This window comes from Eulemur rufifrons, chromosome 8 (genome assembly GCF_041146395.1).
Source record: "Eulemur rufifrons isolate Redbay chromosome 8, OSU_ERuf_1, whole genome shotgun sequence".
Lineage (NCBI taxonomy): Eukaryota > Metazoa > Chordata > Mammalia > Primates > Lemuridae > Eulemur > Eulemur rufifrons.
This window is the reverse complement of record NC_090990.1, coordinates 105,434,082-105,451,158: the sequence shown is the minus strand read 5'-3', so window position 1 is coordinate 105,451,158 and position 17,077 is coordinate 105,434,082. Positions and strand designations below refer to the sequence as shown.

The 17,077-nt window shown below is 36.9% G+C and overlaps 1 protein-coding gene and 1 pseudogene across 2 annotated transcripts in view; both read right to left on the bottom strand.

Moving 5' to 3' along the window:
- RNF115 (ring finger protein 115) overlaps nucleotides 1–17,077 on the bottom strand; it is a 73,131-nt gene that overhangs the window by 33,739 nt on the left and 22,315 nt on the right. The window contains exons 3-4 of one of the 2 annotated variants that reach the window (XM_069480727.1): nucleotides 16,792–16,843; nucleotides 12,402–12,459 (exon numbers count right to left, since the gene is read on the bottom strand). In XM_069480727.1, coding sequence (XP_069336828.1) covers nucleotides 12,402–12,459; nucleotides 16,792–16,843 — 110 coding nt within the window. The remainder of the gene's footprint in view (nucleotides 1–12,401; nucleotides 12,460–16,791; nucleotides 16,844–17,077) is intronic. The other variant, XM_069480726.1, reaches the window with a different exon arrangement.
- On the bottom strand, nucleotides 673–744 carry LOC138391079 (U6 spliceosomal RNA; annotated as a pseudogene).

Sequence of the window (17,077 nt, the reverse complement as noted above, 5' to 3'; positions counted from 1 at the left end):
CTTGATGTTACAAGTTGCTCCCCTTTTGCTGCTTTAAAGATTCTTTATCTCTGGCCTCTGACAATGTAATTATAATATAATGTGTTTTGGTATGGCTCTCTTTGAGTTTATCCTTCTTGGAGTTAATTGAGCTCCTTGGGTGTGTAGATTCATATCTTTTGGTGAATTTGGGATGGTTTTGGCAATTATTTCTTCAAACACATTTCTGTGCCTTTCTCCCTCTCCTTTCCATGATGCATATGTTGTGGTACACTTGATGGTGTCCCACACATCTCTTGGGCTCTATTTGTTTTTCTTCAATCTTTTAAATTTGTGTTCCTCAAACTGTATAATCTCAACTGACCTATCCTTGAGTTCACTGATTCTCTCTTCTGTATCTGTTGAATTCCTCTAGTGAATTTTTCATTTCAATTATTACAATTTTCTGTTCCAAAATTTCTAGTTGATTCCTTTTTAAAATTGCTACCCCTATATTGATACTTTCTATTTGTTGAAACACCATTCTCCTGGATTTCTTTAGTTCTTTGCCTATGGTATCCTTTAGTTCTTTGAGCATATTTAAGACAGTTGATTTAAAGTTTTTCTTTAGTAAGTTTAATGTCTGTGCTTCTTCAGGGGTATTTTTTTTTTTTTAACAATAGTTTCATATTTTTTCCCCACCCCCCCTTTCCCAAAAATATGGAACGCTTCACGAATTTGCGTGTCATCCTTGCGCAGGGGCCATGCTAATCTTCTCTGTATCAGGGGTAGTTTTTGTTAAATGTTTTTCCCTGTGAATGAGGCACACTTTCAAGTTTCTTTGCATGCTTCATAATTTTTTGTTGAAAACTGGACATTTGGGATGTGTAAAAAAAAAAATCAAAAAACAAAAACAAAAAAAAGAAGAGAAGAGGAAAGAAAAGAAAAAAAAAATGCTCCCAGGTGTTTGTGATTGGATATTGGGGCACTCCTTCAACAATCAGCCATAACATTTACAAATCTGCCTTAACCTTCACTTCCTGCTTGTGTTGGGCCTAAAGACCAGCTAATGGTCTTCTCAGGTCTTTTTTGTTGTTGTTGTTGTTGTTGAGACAGAGTCTTGCTTTGTTGCCCGGGCTACAGTGAGTGCCGTGGCATCAGCCTAGCTCATAGCAACCTCAGACTCCTGGGCTTAAGCGATCCTACTTGCCTCAGCCTCCCGAGTAGCTGGGACTACAGGCATGCGCCACCATGCCCGGCTAATTTTTTTTTCTATATATATTTTAGTTGGCCAGATAATTTCTTTCTAATTTTAGTAGAGACGGGGTCTCGCTCTTGCTCAGGCTGGTCTCGAACTCCTGACCTCGAGAGATCCACCCGCCTCGGCCTCCCAGAGTGCTAGGATTACAGGCGTGAGCCGCCCCCCTCCACCCTCAGGTCTTTTCTGAGCATACAGAAAAGCTTGGCTTTTCTGTTGGTTTCAGGTTTCAGCATGGCTTTCTAGGTTCCCCACACAGAGTAGCTTTTCAAAGCCCCTATTCCCTGCAAAAAGCTCACTCCACAGCTTTTCTACTGAGGCTTCCAACAGTGTCTATTGTTTACCCCAATTGTTATTTTTTCTTGCCTCAGGCAGCAGTTCTTTGGGGAAATCCCAAAGTCAGGTCAAAACAGACAAATACAATCCCTTAGGAAAACAATCTACTCTTTCTGAAACCAGGTACCCCAACAGAAGAACACAGGCTGCCATCTTCAAGACTGTAGCCACGGAAAGGAGGGAGGTGGGGCTAGGGTAAATTAAAACACTACAAAGATCGCCTATCCTGTTTCAGTGCCCTTTCTCCTGGCTAAAAGACTGGTTGCTATAAACATTTGACTATCTTTCCAGAGTTCTGATAAGCTTGATTCTGACAGTTTTACCAAATTTTTTGGTGTTTGAAGGATGGCCCCTGGAAGCTCCTACTCTGCCACTTTCGCTGGTATCACTCTTTCATTGTGGGTTTTTTTTTGTTTGTTTGTTTGGTTTTTTTTTGAGACAGAGTCTCACTCTGTTGCCTGGGCTAGAGTGAGTACCTTGGCGTCAGCCTAGCTCACAGCAACCTCAAACTCCTGGGCTTAAGAGATCCTCCTGCCTCAGCCTCCTGAGTAGCTGGGACTACAGGCATGAGCCACCATGCCCGGCTAATTTTTTCTACATATATTTTCAGTTGGCCAGATAATTTCTTTCTATTTTTAGTAGAGACGGGGGTCTCGCTCTTGCTCAGGCTGGTCTCGAATTCCCGACCTTGAGCAATCCACCCACCTTGGCCTCCCAGAGTGCTAGGATTACAGGCACGCCCGGCCTCATTGTGGTTTTAGTTTGCCTTTCCTGATACAAATAAAGCTAAACTTTTTTGTGTGTATTTAGCAGCCATTCATATTTCTTCTCTTTCATGTCTTATCTTTTCTTCTTTCATGTCTTTTGTCCACTTTTCTACTGAACTGACTTTCTAATTGCCTTAGTATCTTTTTAAAAAATTCTATGTTGTAATAGTTACTTGCTAGTAACAGAAATATAACTGATTTTTGTATATTGACCTTAATATACAGAAAATTTGAACTCTTGGTAATTCTAATAATTTGTGTACACAGAAAACCCAAAAGCATACGCAATCACATCATCTGAGAAAAATAACTATTTTGTTTCCTTCCCAATCCTTATCTTTTCATTTCTTCTTATCTAATTGTACTAACTATAATAGAATCTGCAATACAATATTGCAAGGAAGCAATGATAGCAGGCACCCCTCTCTTGTGCCTGATTTTAAATAGCATATACCAAGCATTTTATCATTAAATATTATGTTTTACACTAAGATTTTGGTAAATACTCTTTAGCAGATAAAACAAGTTTTCTTCTATTCCTAGTTTACTAATAATACTTGTCATGAAGGAATATTGACTTTTATCAAATACTTTTTCTGCAACTATTAAAATGAGCATAGTTTTTCATTTTTAATCTATAAAATTACATTAAAAGATTTCCTGTCAACCTTGAATTCGACCTAACCTTGAATTCTTGGTTCACAGTGAACACAATTTGGCTTCTTACATATTACTGGATTCTATGTCTGGTGTTTTGGGTGAATTTTTGCACCTATGTTCATGAGTAAACTAGCATATGATTTTCCTGTGGTGTACTATTCTTGTCTGGTTTTAGCATCAGGTTATACTAGTCCCAGAAAATATGTTGGGAAGCATTCCTTTTCTTTCATATAAAGACATCCTGTGACACAGAAATAGACCTGGTATAAGCATTTTAAATTTTGCTAGACAATACCAAACTACCCTCTAAGTCTGTATATAGTAGTCCCCTCTTATCCAACGGAGATACATTCCAAGGCCCGAAGTGAATACATGAAACCGTGGATAGTACTGAACCTTATATCTACTATGTTTTTTCCTATACATACCCATCATAAAGTTTAATTTATAAATTAGGCACAGTAAGAGATTAACAACAACTATTAATAAAATAGACGAATTATAACAATATACTATAATAAAAGTTATGTGAACATTGTGTCACTTTCTCTCAAATTATCTTATTGTACCTTACTCACCTGTTTTCAGACCACAGTTGACTGCAGGTAACTGAAACCATGGAAAGCAAAACCATGGATAAGGGAGCACTACTGTAAACCATTTCTACTTCTACCAGAGTATAAGAGTTTGCATTCTCCCATACTTAGGCCAACACTGTTAAAAAGTTTTAAAAATTCTAATGGCCAATCTGAAGAGCAAAAACTAATAACGCATAATAAAATCATTAATAAGATTTCTATAAATACTGGTGAGATAAAGCACCTTTTTCATTTTAGCTATTTGTTCTTCTTATCATATCAGTCTTATTTCCCTTTGCTTTCTGTAATAGTAACCGTCTCCAAGAAAGATCACTGGTTTCTAGTCCGAAAAGTGGTATAGAAAGCAAGGTTTTTCTTGACCCAAAATTCCTAAGTAACATTTAAAAACTCAAAACTATACTTGCTTTCAGTAAATGAAAAACTAGGAATAGACTCTTCCATGTTCTCAATCATCTAGCTCACTAAGATAAACTATAGGAAAAGATCCACAATTCCCTTACTATGTAAGTTCCATAACATCTGCTCACAGAAAACAACTCTTAAAGTAACAATTAATTGCATTATAATGTAAAAATTAAATATTTTAAACTTTGGACTAGAAGAAAAATCAAGCACCAAGGCTCATATCAATAATCTGCTTTGATAATTTCATACTTCAGATGACTATAAATTGTTATCATAGCTAATAACATATAAAAATTCTATAGGACCCAACCTCAAAAGTAGCTTTAACACATTACCCAAGAATCTACAATGATGATAAGAACACCTATATTCGTTATGAACTTGACTATATCTTATAATTTTATTGTTTATTTTGTGTTTAATGCACAGCTATTTCACACCTTAAACTTGCTTCGATTTGGTGATGTAAACTTTTAAACATTGCAGATCAGTATAGAACCGGTCATAGAGGAAGAGCTGGAAATCCAGTAGCATGATTTTTAAATAACCTGTCTTTGTTTCTGATGTTAAACAGTAAATGCTAGTAGTGACCAAGAACACAGTGATTACACACACTATACTGAAGGGATTTCATTTTCAATTCATCTTTATGAAGATTTAGAAATCATTCTTTGTGTTTAAAGGGAATGTTTAATTGAGAAATAAACACTTGTGTACAAAATGAAAAAAAAAAGTAGCTTTAATATCAGGAGGAGGCATTTTGCTACTTATATGGAAAGTGAAAATTAGTGCAAACTAATAGTAATGGTCAATGTATTTGTGGGCTACTTTCATCCCAAAATAATAGTGTACTCTAACCATAGAACACAGGAAAAAAGAGCACACCTCACAAATTTCTACTAAATCAACACTAAGGATAAGAATAGCTTCAGGTCATTTGTCTCTGAGCAGACATAGATAAGCATAAGAGAAAAAAATAGTTCATACAACAAAAACTGGGTATTCAGGACATAGCTTACATAAGTAAAAACTACTAGGGAACACTATTATAGAGTTTTGGTGAAACATCTCAAAGAATCACAGAGGCAGTTTATTTGACAAGTTGTGTCTTGAAAAACTGGAAAAGTTACTCTGAACAGAAGTAAAAAGACAATATTTCTAAAAATACTTGGGCTGAATTATTTACATATTTCAATATAAAAAAATAGGACAGAAAATATCTTTAATTTAGCAGAATTTGCCCTACACTAACCACAATCACATCAGCACCTCTTCAAATATTATGGTCTATTCCTCAAAAAGTTGAACAGTTACCATATGACCCAGCATTTTACTCCTAGTTATTTATAACCAAGAGAACTAAAAACATATAATCACACAAAAACTTGTGCAAAAAAATTCATACCAGCATTATTCATAACAGCTAAAAAGTGTAAACAACTCAAATGTTCATTAACTGATGAATGGATAAATAAAACAAGGTTTATCCATACAATATAGTGTTATGCAGCCATAAAAATGAAGTACTGATATATGCTACAACATGTATTAGCCTTGAAAATAATATGCTAAGTGGAAAAGAATGTCAGTCATAAAAGATCACATATTGCATGATGCCATTTATATCAAATGTCCTATATAGGCAAATCCACAGAGACAGAAAATAGATTGCTAGTTGTCTGGGGCTAGGGGAATTGTGGAGAAGTAGTGACTAATAACGGGTATAGGGCTTCTTTTTGGGATGCTGAAAAGTTCTAGAATCAATGGTAATGGTTGACTCTGTGAATATACTAAAACCACTGAATTGTATACTCTAAAAGGGTGAATTACATGATATATGAACTATATCTCAATTTAAAAATATTAAGGTCTACAAATATGAGTCAACTGGGGGTAAATAACTACATAATTATTAACCTTAGAAATGCAATTTCAGAAAGTTCACAGGCAGTTTTATGAAAACATTAAGTCAAGACAAGGAACATACTTATCACCACCAAATGTTTCCTAGTGCCCCTGTGTAACTCCTCCCTCCTATCCCCCCAACCACAAATAACCACTGATCTCTCTGTGGTCTGTATTTTCTAGAATTTTGTATTTCCTAGAATTTTACATTAAGGGAATCATATTGTATGTACTCTTTATTTGTCTGGCTTCTTTTACTCAGCTTAATTATTTTGAGATTCATCCATACTTTTACATGTATCAGTGATCTGTGCCATTTTATTGCCAAGTGGTATTCCAGAGTATGGATAATATCACAGTTTGTTTATCCATCCATCCACTTGTTGATGGACACTTGGATTGTTTCTAGTTCCTGACTATGACAAATAAAGTTATTACATTATGAACATCTGTGTATATATGAACATGTATGCATATATGCTTTATTTTCTCTTGGGTAAAATACCTAGGAGTGAAATGGCTGGATCATATACATGTAATTTTATCTTATTGAAAAACAGCTAACTGTTTTCCATAGTGGCTGTACCATTTTTTTTTTAATTCTAGTTTCATTTGCTCCATAGCCTCACAAACATTTAGTGTGGTCAGTCTTTTAAATGTTAACCATTCTTATAGATATACTGTAATATTTCATTATTGTTTTAATTTGCATTTCCCTAATGACTGATGTTGAATATCCCTTTGTATACTTATTTGCCATCTGTACATTTTCTCTGGTGAAGCACATTGTTCAAATCTTTTGCCATTTTTTAGAATTAAGTAGTTTTCTTATTACTCCATTTTAAGAGTTATTTATATGGCCTGAATACAAGTCCTTTGTCAGATAAATGATTTGCAAGTATTTCCTCCGAGTCTGTGACTCATTTTGTTCATTCTTATGAAGAACATCAGAAGTTTTTAATTTTGATGAAGTCCAATTTATCAATTTGTTATTTTATGGATCATGCTTTTGGGGTCATACTACCCCTAGACTGACTACAGTTTTAAATTATTAAACCCAAAGCCTAAGAGGGAAGAATCAGATCTCTCATCTCCATTTCTGACCTCTTCATTCATTCCTCATTACTTTTTCCTATCAGAGCACTGATGCATCCGATTGGTGAGTGGCAAGAGCCTAATCTCTACTGATTCACACATCTCCAATCAATGCAGTTCATGTATTAGGAAGCTGCACAAATGCAAAAGAAGTGGTTCTGAACATTCGTATGTGCTCTACAGTCTCTAATTCTCAGGTGGGTCATCCTGTATAAACTTAGGGTGTCCATCTGGCCACAGTTCAACTGTGTTCTCCAATTCAGTTGAATAAAAATTAAATTTTTATTTCCATCTGTCTGGCTTCTGTTTTATTTCTCAATATGTTCTGGACTCACAGATGGAGGGAAAAAGTATGATCCATGATCAACTATCACAAACAGCTAGACATGTCTAACACAAGATAGTAGTTTAATAAGTAAACTACAGACATGAAAGAATATGAAGTCATAAAATATACAATTCTTATAACTATGGAGAGATAAGAAAAATGTATGACATAATAATAGGTAAATTTTAAAAAGCAGAAATTCATATGGTACACTCTATGATTACAACTGAAAACAGTTATTAGGCATGCATATGACAAGTGGGAAGTATTATGCCAAGAAAATAAATAAATAAAGCTATAATGAAGTAATGAAAATATGGGAGATAGATTATTTATTTATTCATTCATACATACACACATACACAGCCTCATTCTGTCACCCTGGGTAGAGTGCTGTGGCATCAGCTAGCTCACAGCCACCTCAAACTCCTGGGCTCAAGTAATCCTCCTGCCTCAGCCTCCCATGTAGGAAGGACCACAGGTGTGCTCCACCACGACTGGCTAATTTTTTCTATTTTTAGTAGAGACAGGGTCTCACTGTTGCTGAGGCTGGTCTCGAACTCCTGAGCTCAAGCGATCCTCCCACCTCAACTCCCAGAGTGCTAGGATTACAGGCATGAGCCACTGCGCCCAGCCTAAATCTTAAAGTCATTATAATCTTTCACTATCGATGCCTTCGGACAAAATTGGAAAGGAAGTGTATGGAGAAAGGGTGCTTTTAAAACAGTGAAACTCAAGATATTTTTAAACTTTTTAATTGCCATTATGATGCTACTTATGTAACAAAAACAAATTTCATTTAAATAAATATAAATCAGACTACTCAGAGCACCCTGCCTTTTTGTGCATACCTGGGAGCTTTTTTCCAGGAAGCCATCTATCTTATTTTCTACAAATCCAAGGCAGCAGCCCAACCACTCTTGCACTGAAGTGATCCACTAGAGTAAGCTAAGACTCGATGATCAGATGTCTCACTGGCACCTGATCATGGTCAGAAGCTTTCAAGTAATCAATGAAACCCTCAGGTAGCTTTGAGCTTACTTCTCCAGGTTATCATCAGGAACCTCAGCATAGCAATGCACTCTGTACAAATTGCTAGCAACATTTTTAGATTCACTCTCTAGTGACCCTCACACATCACTCAAACATTGCTCCCATTTACCTGGCAACCCTCCCCCCTTCTTTCCATGCCAACCACTCTCTTTATCTCTCCATCTCAGCCCCACTTAAAAAAAAAAAAAAAAGTACTGATTTTGTCAGAAGTTTTCTTGGAATATTTCTCTTCTAAAATAGCCAGTATTTTAAAAATTCAGCTATTAGTAAATACTAATTATAGAAAATAACCTCTTCAATGCACAAGTAGCTCTGGTTGAAGAACAAAGCAAACTGAACATAAGCCTTTTCTGAAATTACCAACTAAAATAGGGAAAAGAAAAATAACTCTAGGCCAGATATGGTGCCTCAGGCCTATATCCTAGCACTCTGGGAGGCCTAGGTGGGAGGATCGCTTGAGCTCAGGAGTTCGAGACCAGCCTCCGGAAGAGTGAGATCCTGTCTCTACTAAAAATAGAAAAATTAGCCGGGCACGCTGGCATGCACCTGTAATCCCAGCTAGTCAGGAGACTGAGGGAGAATTACTTGAGCCCAGAAGTTTGAGGTTGCTTTGAGCTAGGCTGACACCCTGGCACTCTAGCCCAAGAGACAGAGTGAGACTCCGTCTCAAAAAAAATATATAACTCTAGTTTCTTTTTTTTTTTTTTTTTTTTTTTTTTGTTGAGACAGAGTCTCACTTTGTTGCCCAGGCTAGAGTGAGTGCTGTGGCGTCAGCTTAGCTCACAGCAACCTCAAACTCCTGGGCTTAAGCGATCCTACTGCCTCAGCCTCCCGAGTAGCTGGGACTACAGGCATGCGCCACTATGCCCGGCTAATTTTTTCTATATAGATTTTTAGGTGTCCATATAATGTCTTTCTATTTTTAGTAGAGACGGGGTCTCGCTCAGGCTGGTCTCGAACTCCTGACCTTGAGCAATCCACCCGCCTCGGCCTCCCAGAGTGCTAGGATTACAGGCGTGAGCCACCGCGCCCGGCCTCTAGTTTCTATATATAATTTCATTTCTAAGTTTTTTTCTTCAGGAACATGAGTATAAAATCTTATAGCTTATGAATACTATTTTGAGATAATTTTTTCATATCTTTGCTTATCTAAATTCCACCTACTCTTCAAGGCTCCATTGCAAGTTTTACCTTCCTCCCATCCAAGTACTAACCAGGCCCAACCCTGCCTAGCTTCCAAGATGAGATGAGTTAGGCACATTCAGGGTGGTATGGCTGTAGTAGACAAGTTTTATCTTCTCTATGAAGTCTTAATAATGGCTAAAATTTATTTATTTATTTATTATTTTTTTTGAGACAGTGTCTCACTCTGTTGCCTGGGCTAGAGTGCCATGGCATCAGCCTCGCTCACAGCAACCTCAAACTCCTGGGCTCAAGCGATCCTCCTGCCTCAGCCTCCCGAGTAGCTGGGACTACAGGCATGCGCCACCATGCCCGGCTAATTTTTTCTGTATATATTTTCAGTTGTCCATATAATTTCTTTCTATTTTTAGTAGAGACGGGGTCTCGCTCTTGCTCAGGCTGGTCTTGAACTCCTGACCTCGAGCGATCCACCCGCCTCGGCCTCCCAGAGTGCTAGGATTACAGGCGTGAGCCACCATGCCCGGCTGGCTAAAATTTATTAAGCATTCACTATATGGTAGGCATATTAGGGTCTATACATCTAGCATGTACTAGCTCATTTAATCGTCACAACATCCCTATGAGGTAAATATTATTATTTTCCCCAATTTACAGACAACAAAACAGGCACTGAGAGATTCTAAGTAATTTTTCCCAGGTTACACCACTAGTAAGGGGCAGAACCAGGACCTGAGCTTAGGCAATCTGGTTCCAGAGGCCGTGCTCTTAATCACTGTCATATGACCTCTCTTCCTAAAGACTGCAGCCCACCTGATCTCTTCCCTCTACAGTACTTGTTACATACACCCCACAATAAGTTTATTATACTCTCTACACTCTTCCTTGTTGTTTGTTTCATATGTGCTTGTATTTGCTCCCCAACTAAATTACAAGTTCCTTGCAGGCAATGAAACACTAAGTATATACTTGTTAGCTAATTTTTTTAAATCCCTGGCAACTTCTATAACATTATAAAGACAGGTTTTTTCCTATTTTAAAATGCAAAATATCACTTAAAAAAAAAGAAAATTTAAATATTGAGGCACGATGACAAGGGAATTTTACAAAGGGAAAAACAGAGTAATCATCCCATTGCTATAAACTCTGTCACTACTAAAGAATACGAAGTCACAAGCTATGACTCAGCAAAATTACTTAACACCTGAAGAACAGCTCATGCCATCAGTATCAGATTTAGTATCACTAAAGTTAGGAAACTGACTATATATATTTAATTTTCTTCTTACTCAATGCATTTCCTCCTGGTGAGTCAGACCTATAAAACTGATGGACAAATCTATTTCCATTACCTAAAAGAGAACTAACATTTAAGGAAAATAAAATGAAGTTTCTTCTGCATATGCATAATCAGTAAGTGACAATCTGTATTATCAGGAATAGCACTTACAAGGGGAAAAAATACTGAAATCATAAAGGCTTCCAGGCCTAGCAAGCAGAATGAATTTTAAATAAGGTTTTTCAATCTATCAAAATAAGAAAATAAAAATGGGAGTTCAAAGACATGATCTGTCTGGAATCACACTCTAATCAACCCATCTACCAAGGTAGTTCAGAGTAAACCAAAAAACTTAATACTGGATATTAGAAGTACCATAGATTATAAACAAAAGAAAATATCCTTTATAAAACAGGACTATTACCCAAGCATTTATCAAGTTTCTTGATTATAAATCTAACAACATCAAAATCTGGAAGGCCACAGGTCTTAAGATAATTTTCAGAAAATAAAGGAGAGAAGCTTAGGGTTTTACGGGCTTTTTATCGAACATCACTTTTCAAATACACTGCTAATACAGTTTCGACTTACACACAAAATAAATAGCAAAATATTTTGCTAGCTCTCTAGACACTTTAGCTATCTCTGGAAAAGCCTAAACGTAATCCTAGATCACAAAGAAATTCTGATTATGGAATTTAACTATTTTTTTTCCTTCCAGCATATGTCAGCTCTCTATAGCCAAACAAGTTGTGTGGCAATAAAGGATACACATACAGAAGAAAAGGCAAAAAAAGTCAGTGTTTTTTGTAGGCTAAGCTGGTTTGTACCCTCTGGGTTATGGTCTCTAAATGATTAAAAACAAACAGTGTTAATGCTGCTGAACTGCACACTTAAAAATGGTTAAATTGTTTTTTTAAAAAGACAACTAAAATGAAAATTTTAGGTAAATAAATAAAGTGAAAAAAGAAAATTATTCCAAATTTAATATAAAATGGTATTCAAGGATGAAGATTAAATGCCCTATTTTTAAACCATAGTTAATATTTTTGTTTTTCCAAAAAAATATAGATGCCACATCAAACAAAGAAGTAGAAACTAATTGTAGGTCCCATCTTGGGATCTGAAAAGTAAGCAAACATCTTATCTTTACACCAAACTACTATGTTAACTAGAGCTAAACTCTAGAAACCAGTATCTCTGTGCAAGGCTGAAGACTACACCTACCTCATTGTGACTTCAGTAACAAATCATCCTGGCCTGCTCTTTATCTGGTTGTCATGCCACTAAAAGCAGAGTCTGCAACACTGTTATTCCAAAAACAGCACAGGCATTTTATTCTCACACCATATACATAGAAACAAAGCAGAAAACAGAACTAAAAACAGGTTTAAAAAGGCACTGCTTGAGGCTGTTAATCAAGGTTAGGACTGCCTCCTAATCAAGGGTTTATCAACAGTAACATGCCCAAGCCCCAGCTACTGAAAATACAAATCTTTTCCACATTTTTCTTATACAATTCAGTTAAACTCTAATGTTTTGCTGCAGAAGGAAGTGAAGATACGTCATGATTCTAACATCCACCCACTTCCTAAAGAATCCCTACAGGAAAACTTACCTCTGCAAAATGTGTTGATGTGCTATTGTCTATCCGGCTGCCGCCACCACCTAAAAAACTAAAGAGAAAAAGGAATGAGTGGTGATTCTATTCCCAGGAACAAGCTTCCCTCTCCGAAGCTAAATATAGAATGGCATAATGAGAACAAAGCTCAATAAGGAAAAATAACTCATCCCAACACGACACCTATAAAGGAAATTTATGAAGAACTGGTAGGTCGATTAATCTATGAAAAATAACATAAGCCACAAAAATCAAGTGAATCAAGGCTAAATCAAGTGAAAAATTGGGGAGAGGGGCCACCATACAGAAAGACCCACAGCCAGTAATGCAATTCAAATGTGACCTAGCAAAAGAAGAAAAACAAACATTTATCCTCAAAGATGCTAAGAAAACAAAATAATGTTTCACTAAAAAACCACTCAACCACCAGATGAACACAACATTTGAGGCTACAATAGCTAATATTTCTTGGGAATGATTAAATGTAGTAACGTAAGGAAGGGGCCTAGTACTGTATTTAACATACCATAAAAGGGTTCAATAAATATTTCTTCTTCTGATAGTTTATCCTATTCTTGGATTACCCTACCCACCCTTCAGAACCCATCTCAAATGCTACCTCCTTCCATAAGTCTTTTCTTAACTCACCAACCAAATGAGACTCATCCACACTCCCCTACATTCTGACTTTGATTCTAAATTCTACCTTGTATTATAAATATCTAGGATTTGCCTCATCCATTTCAACTCTGTTCCCTTATTTTATAACTATAAATTCAAACAGCAAAGTCTATATATTATTAATGCCTCAAATACATGTAGTGTTTATTATGTGTCAGACATTATACAGAGTACTCACCACCTTTAAAAACCCTGCAATGCCATATCCCATTATTAGAAACTCAAAAATAAAGTTGCTGAATTAATATCACATGTGTAAACGATAAAATAACTACCTATTCCCAAAAACCCTAAAGACTGGAGAGAAATATTAAATCTCATTGTCCCCACGGAATCTGCAAAGAAGAGAGGAAGTGAGTTAACACTTTGGGGAAAGGGGGATGGGAAGGATTATAAGAATTGCTGGATACCTTTACTTCAAGAGAAACACATAAGCACACAAACATACATACACAAACTCAGCCCAGTGATATAACGTCCATAAACTACTACAAATAGTTTTCATTTTCAGGATTACAATACCAATCCAGGCACGGTGCTAAACTCATTGAAAAAACGAACACACCCTGGTTAGTCTGAAACCAAATGTGAAAAAGCAAAGCTAATGCCATTCCTTTTTTTGTTTTTGTTTGAGACAGAGTCTCACTCTGTCACCTGGGCTAGTGTGCCCTGGCATCAGCCTACCTCACAGCAACCTCAAACTCCTGGGCTGAAGCTATTATCCTGCCTCAGCCTCCCGAGTAGCTGAGATTACAGGAGCACACCAGCATGCCCAGCTAATTTTTCTATTTTTAGTAGAGACAGGGTCTCGCTCTTGCAGAGGCTAGTCTTGAACTCCTGTGTTCAAACGATCCTCCCACCTCGGCCTCCCAGAGTGCTAGGATTACAGGCATGAACCACTGCGCCTGGCCTCTAATGCCTTTTTTTTTTTTTTTTTTTGACAGAGTCTCACTCTGTTGCCCAGGCTAGAGTGCCGTGGTGTCAGCCTAGCTCACAGCAATCTCAAACTCCTGGGCTCAAGCAATCCTACTGCCTCAGTGTGCCTCTATATATATATATATATATATGTATATGTATATGTATATATTTTAGTTGTCCAGCTAATTTCTTTCTATTTTTTTTAGTAGAGACAGGGTCTCGCTCTTGTTCAGGCTGGTCTCGAACTCCTGAGCTCAAATGATCTGCCCACCTCGGCCTCCCAGAGTGCTAGGATTATAGGTGTGAGCCACCACACCCGGCCTCTAATGCCATTCTTTATGTAATTACTCTGAGGTCTCATTCCCTCATTAAGAACCATTTAATATCTATATTTGTTTCAGAAGTTAAAAACACTTTTGTAAAAATCACTTCAAATGTAGAGCAAGCCCAAAAGTACCTGCACATCTATGCTAAGTAAGTAATGAATTGACCAAGTTTGGTGGCTCACATCTGTAATCCCAGCAGCAGGAGTATCACTTGAAGCCAGAAGTTTGAGACCAGCCTGGGCAACATGGCCAGATCCCATCTCTACAAAAAAAAAAATTTTAAATAGCTGGGTGTGGTGATACGTGCCTGTAGTCCCAGCTACTCAGGAGGCTGAGGCAGGAGGATAGCTTGAGCCCAGAAGTTCAAGGTTGTAGTGAGCTGCGATTGTGCCACTGCACTCCAGCCTGGGCACCAGAGCGAGATCCTGTCTCATGTATTCATTCATTTATTCATTCATAAATAAATAAATAACTGAATCACCATATACCATAAAAAACAAAACTGAGTGGCTGTGTATCCATTTTATTGCTCAAGCCTAGACAGGTTTCCGGGGCTCTTCTTTCCTAACTTTACTACACAGTTTCAGGGATTAAAATATCCTTGGTTGTGCCCACCAATTCATGAGTGGATTAAGAAAATGTGGTATATACATACCATGCAGCACTACTCATCCATAAAAAGGAATGAAATAATGTTTTTTGCAGCAACTGGGATGGAACTGGAGGCCATTATGCTAAGTGAAGTATCTCAGGAATTAAAAAAAAAAAAAACCCACATGTACTCTCTAATAATTAGGAGCTAATTGATGGGCACACATGGGCACAAAGAGATAAAAGGTCATAGGAAATCAAGATGGGGGTGGGGGGATGAGGGGAGGGGTAAAAACCTACCTCTTGGGTACAATGAACACTATTCAGGTGATGAGCACACTAAAAGTCCTGACTTAAGCATTATAAAAGGTATCCATGTAACAAAAACATCTGCACCCCCTTAATATTTTGCAATTTTTTTAAAAAGAACATAAAAATAAATAAATATCCTTCATAATTGAAACCATTAACTCCATCTTTTGGGGTTCTATACTCTCTGAAACTCTCTCAGCATTCCCTTGCCTTAAAATTCCTTTGTATTTTAAGAGTAATAGAGCTAAAAAAAATTTTTTAATAAATTTTTAAAAAGAATAATAGAGCTAATCATAGAGAGGGGGATAATCAAAACAAAACAACCACAATGTTCTGAGAAATGTTACAAAGCTTAAGAAAACTTACAATGTGCCCCTCTAGATGTATGTTTAGTAGCAGGTGGTACCCATTATCCAATATTTACATATAAGGACTTTCTCTTATTAAGTTTTACCATCTATTATAATTATTAAGTATTCAAATCAGCAAATGTCTATGAACTTTATAGAAAGGACTATCCCACTGCTTCTAAGACACTCATTCTAAGATTTCTTCGCTCATTTAAAACATCTAAGTCTTTCAAAACACACAATCTTTGCATTTGAGTAGTGGTTACCAATAGCACCTATACAGGAAAACCTTTGACCTACAAAAGCACAAATTAAAGAATTGTTAAGTCAGTAAGAATAGGGTCCATAGAATTCATACTCCCCTGCTAGATAAAGATTCAAGCTGCAGTTATTCATTATCCTCATTTATAATTGTACTTTGTATAAAAAGTACTATCTGCCTAAAGAAAATAGGATTACTATTTAAAAACTTAGAAATTATCAAGGAGTAAGACAGGTTTAAAAATAAGTAATATTTTTAAATTTTAAAAAAATAAAAAGTTAGGTTGGGCCGGGCATAGTGGCTCACACCTGTAATCCTAGCACTTTGGGAGGCTGAGGCAAGAGGATCACCTGAGGCCAGGAGTTCAAGAACAGTCTGGGCAACACAGCAAGACTCTGTCTCTACAAAAAATAGAAAAACCGGGCATGGTGGCGTGCGCTTATAGCCCCAGCCTATAATCCCAGCTACTCAAGAGGCTGAGGCAGGAGGATTGCTTGAGCCCAGGAATTTGAGGTTGCAGTGAGCTATGATGATGCCACTGCATCCTAGCCTGGACGACAAAGTGAGACCCCGTCAAAAAAATAAAATAAAAAAATAAAAATAAAACTTAGGAAAAATAAGCCCATTAATTGCTCCCCCACAACCAATATAACCTTTATTTAGCACATGCAGAGCATAAGTGCCTGAAACAAGTATTTGACGCAATCATAACAGCACAAATAAAAAGCCCCAACTTCGCAAGCCATCCACACAAAATTGCTATTAGCTGTGTCATGCTAATCTTACAGGTTTAGTGCTGGTATTGTATCACTTAAAACCAAGATTATTAATTGACATTTAAGTGTTTACACCAAACTAGATCCCATGCCACATACTGCCCCAAAAGCTCCAGCTCATTTACATATAGAATCACCAATCATTAGTAAAGCAAAACTAATAGTACATACTGTAAAATGTGTAGTTTTTCCTGGTTGTGGAAGGGACCTTCAACTTTAGGTTCTGCCAATAGCAACAGTAAAGGAATTATCTACTGCCATTAAAATCCCCAAAGTCACTCCAAGATTAAGAAGCTTCAGGTTATAGATTCTTTTTGACCAGTTGGTACTTCCTCAATTGTCCAACCAATGATTAACCAGACAGTCCCCAAGGAACAAATGTGTCATTGTGTTTAACCAAACAAGGCCATCCTATCAATGCTATTCAATAATTTATTAAGATTTTATAGTTTTATTC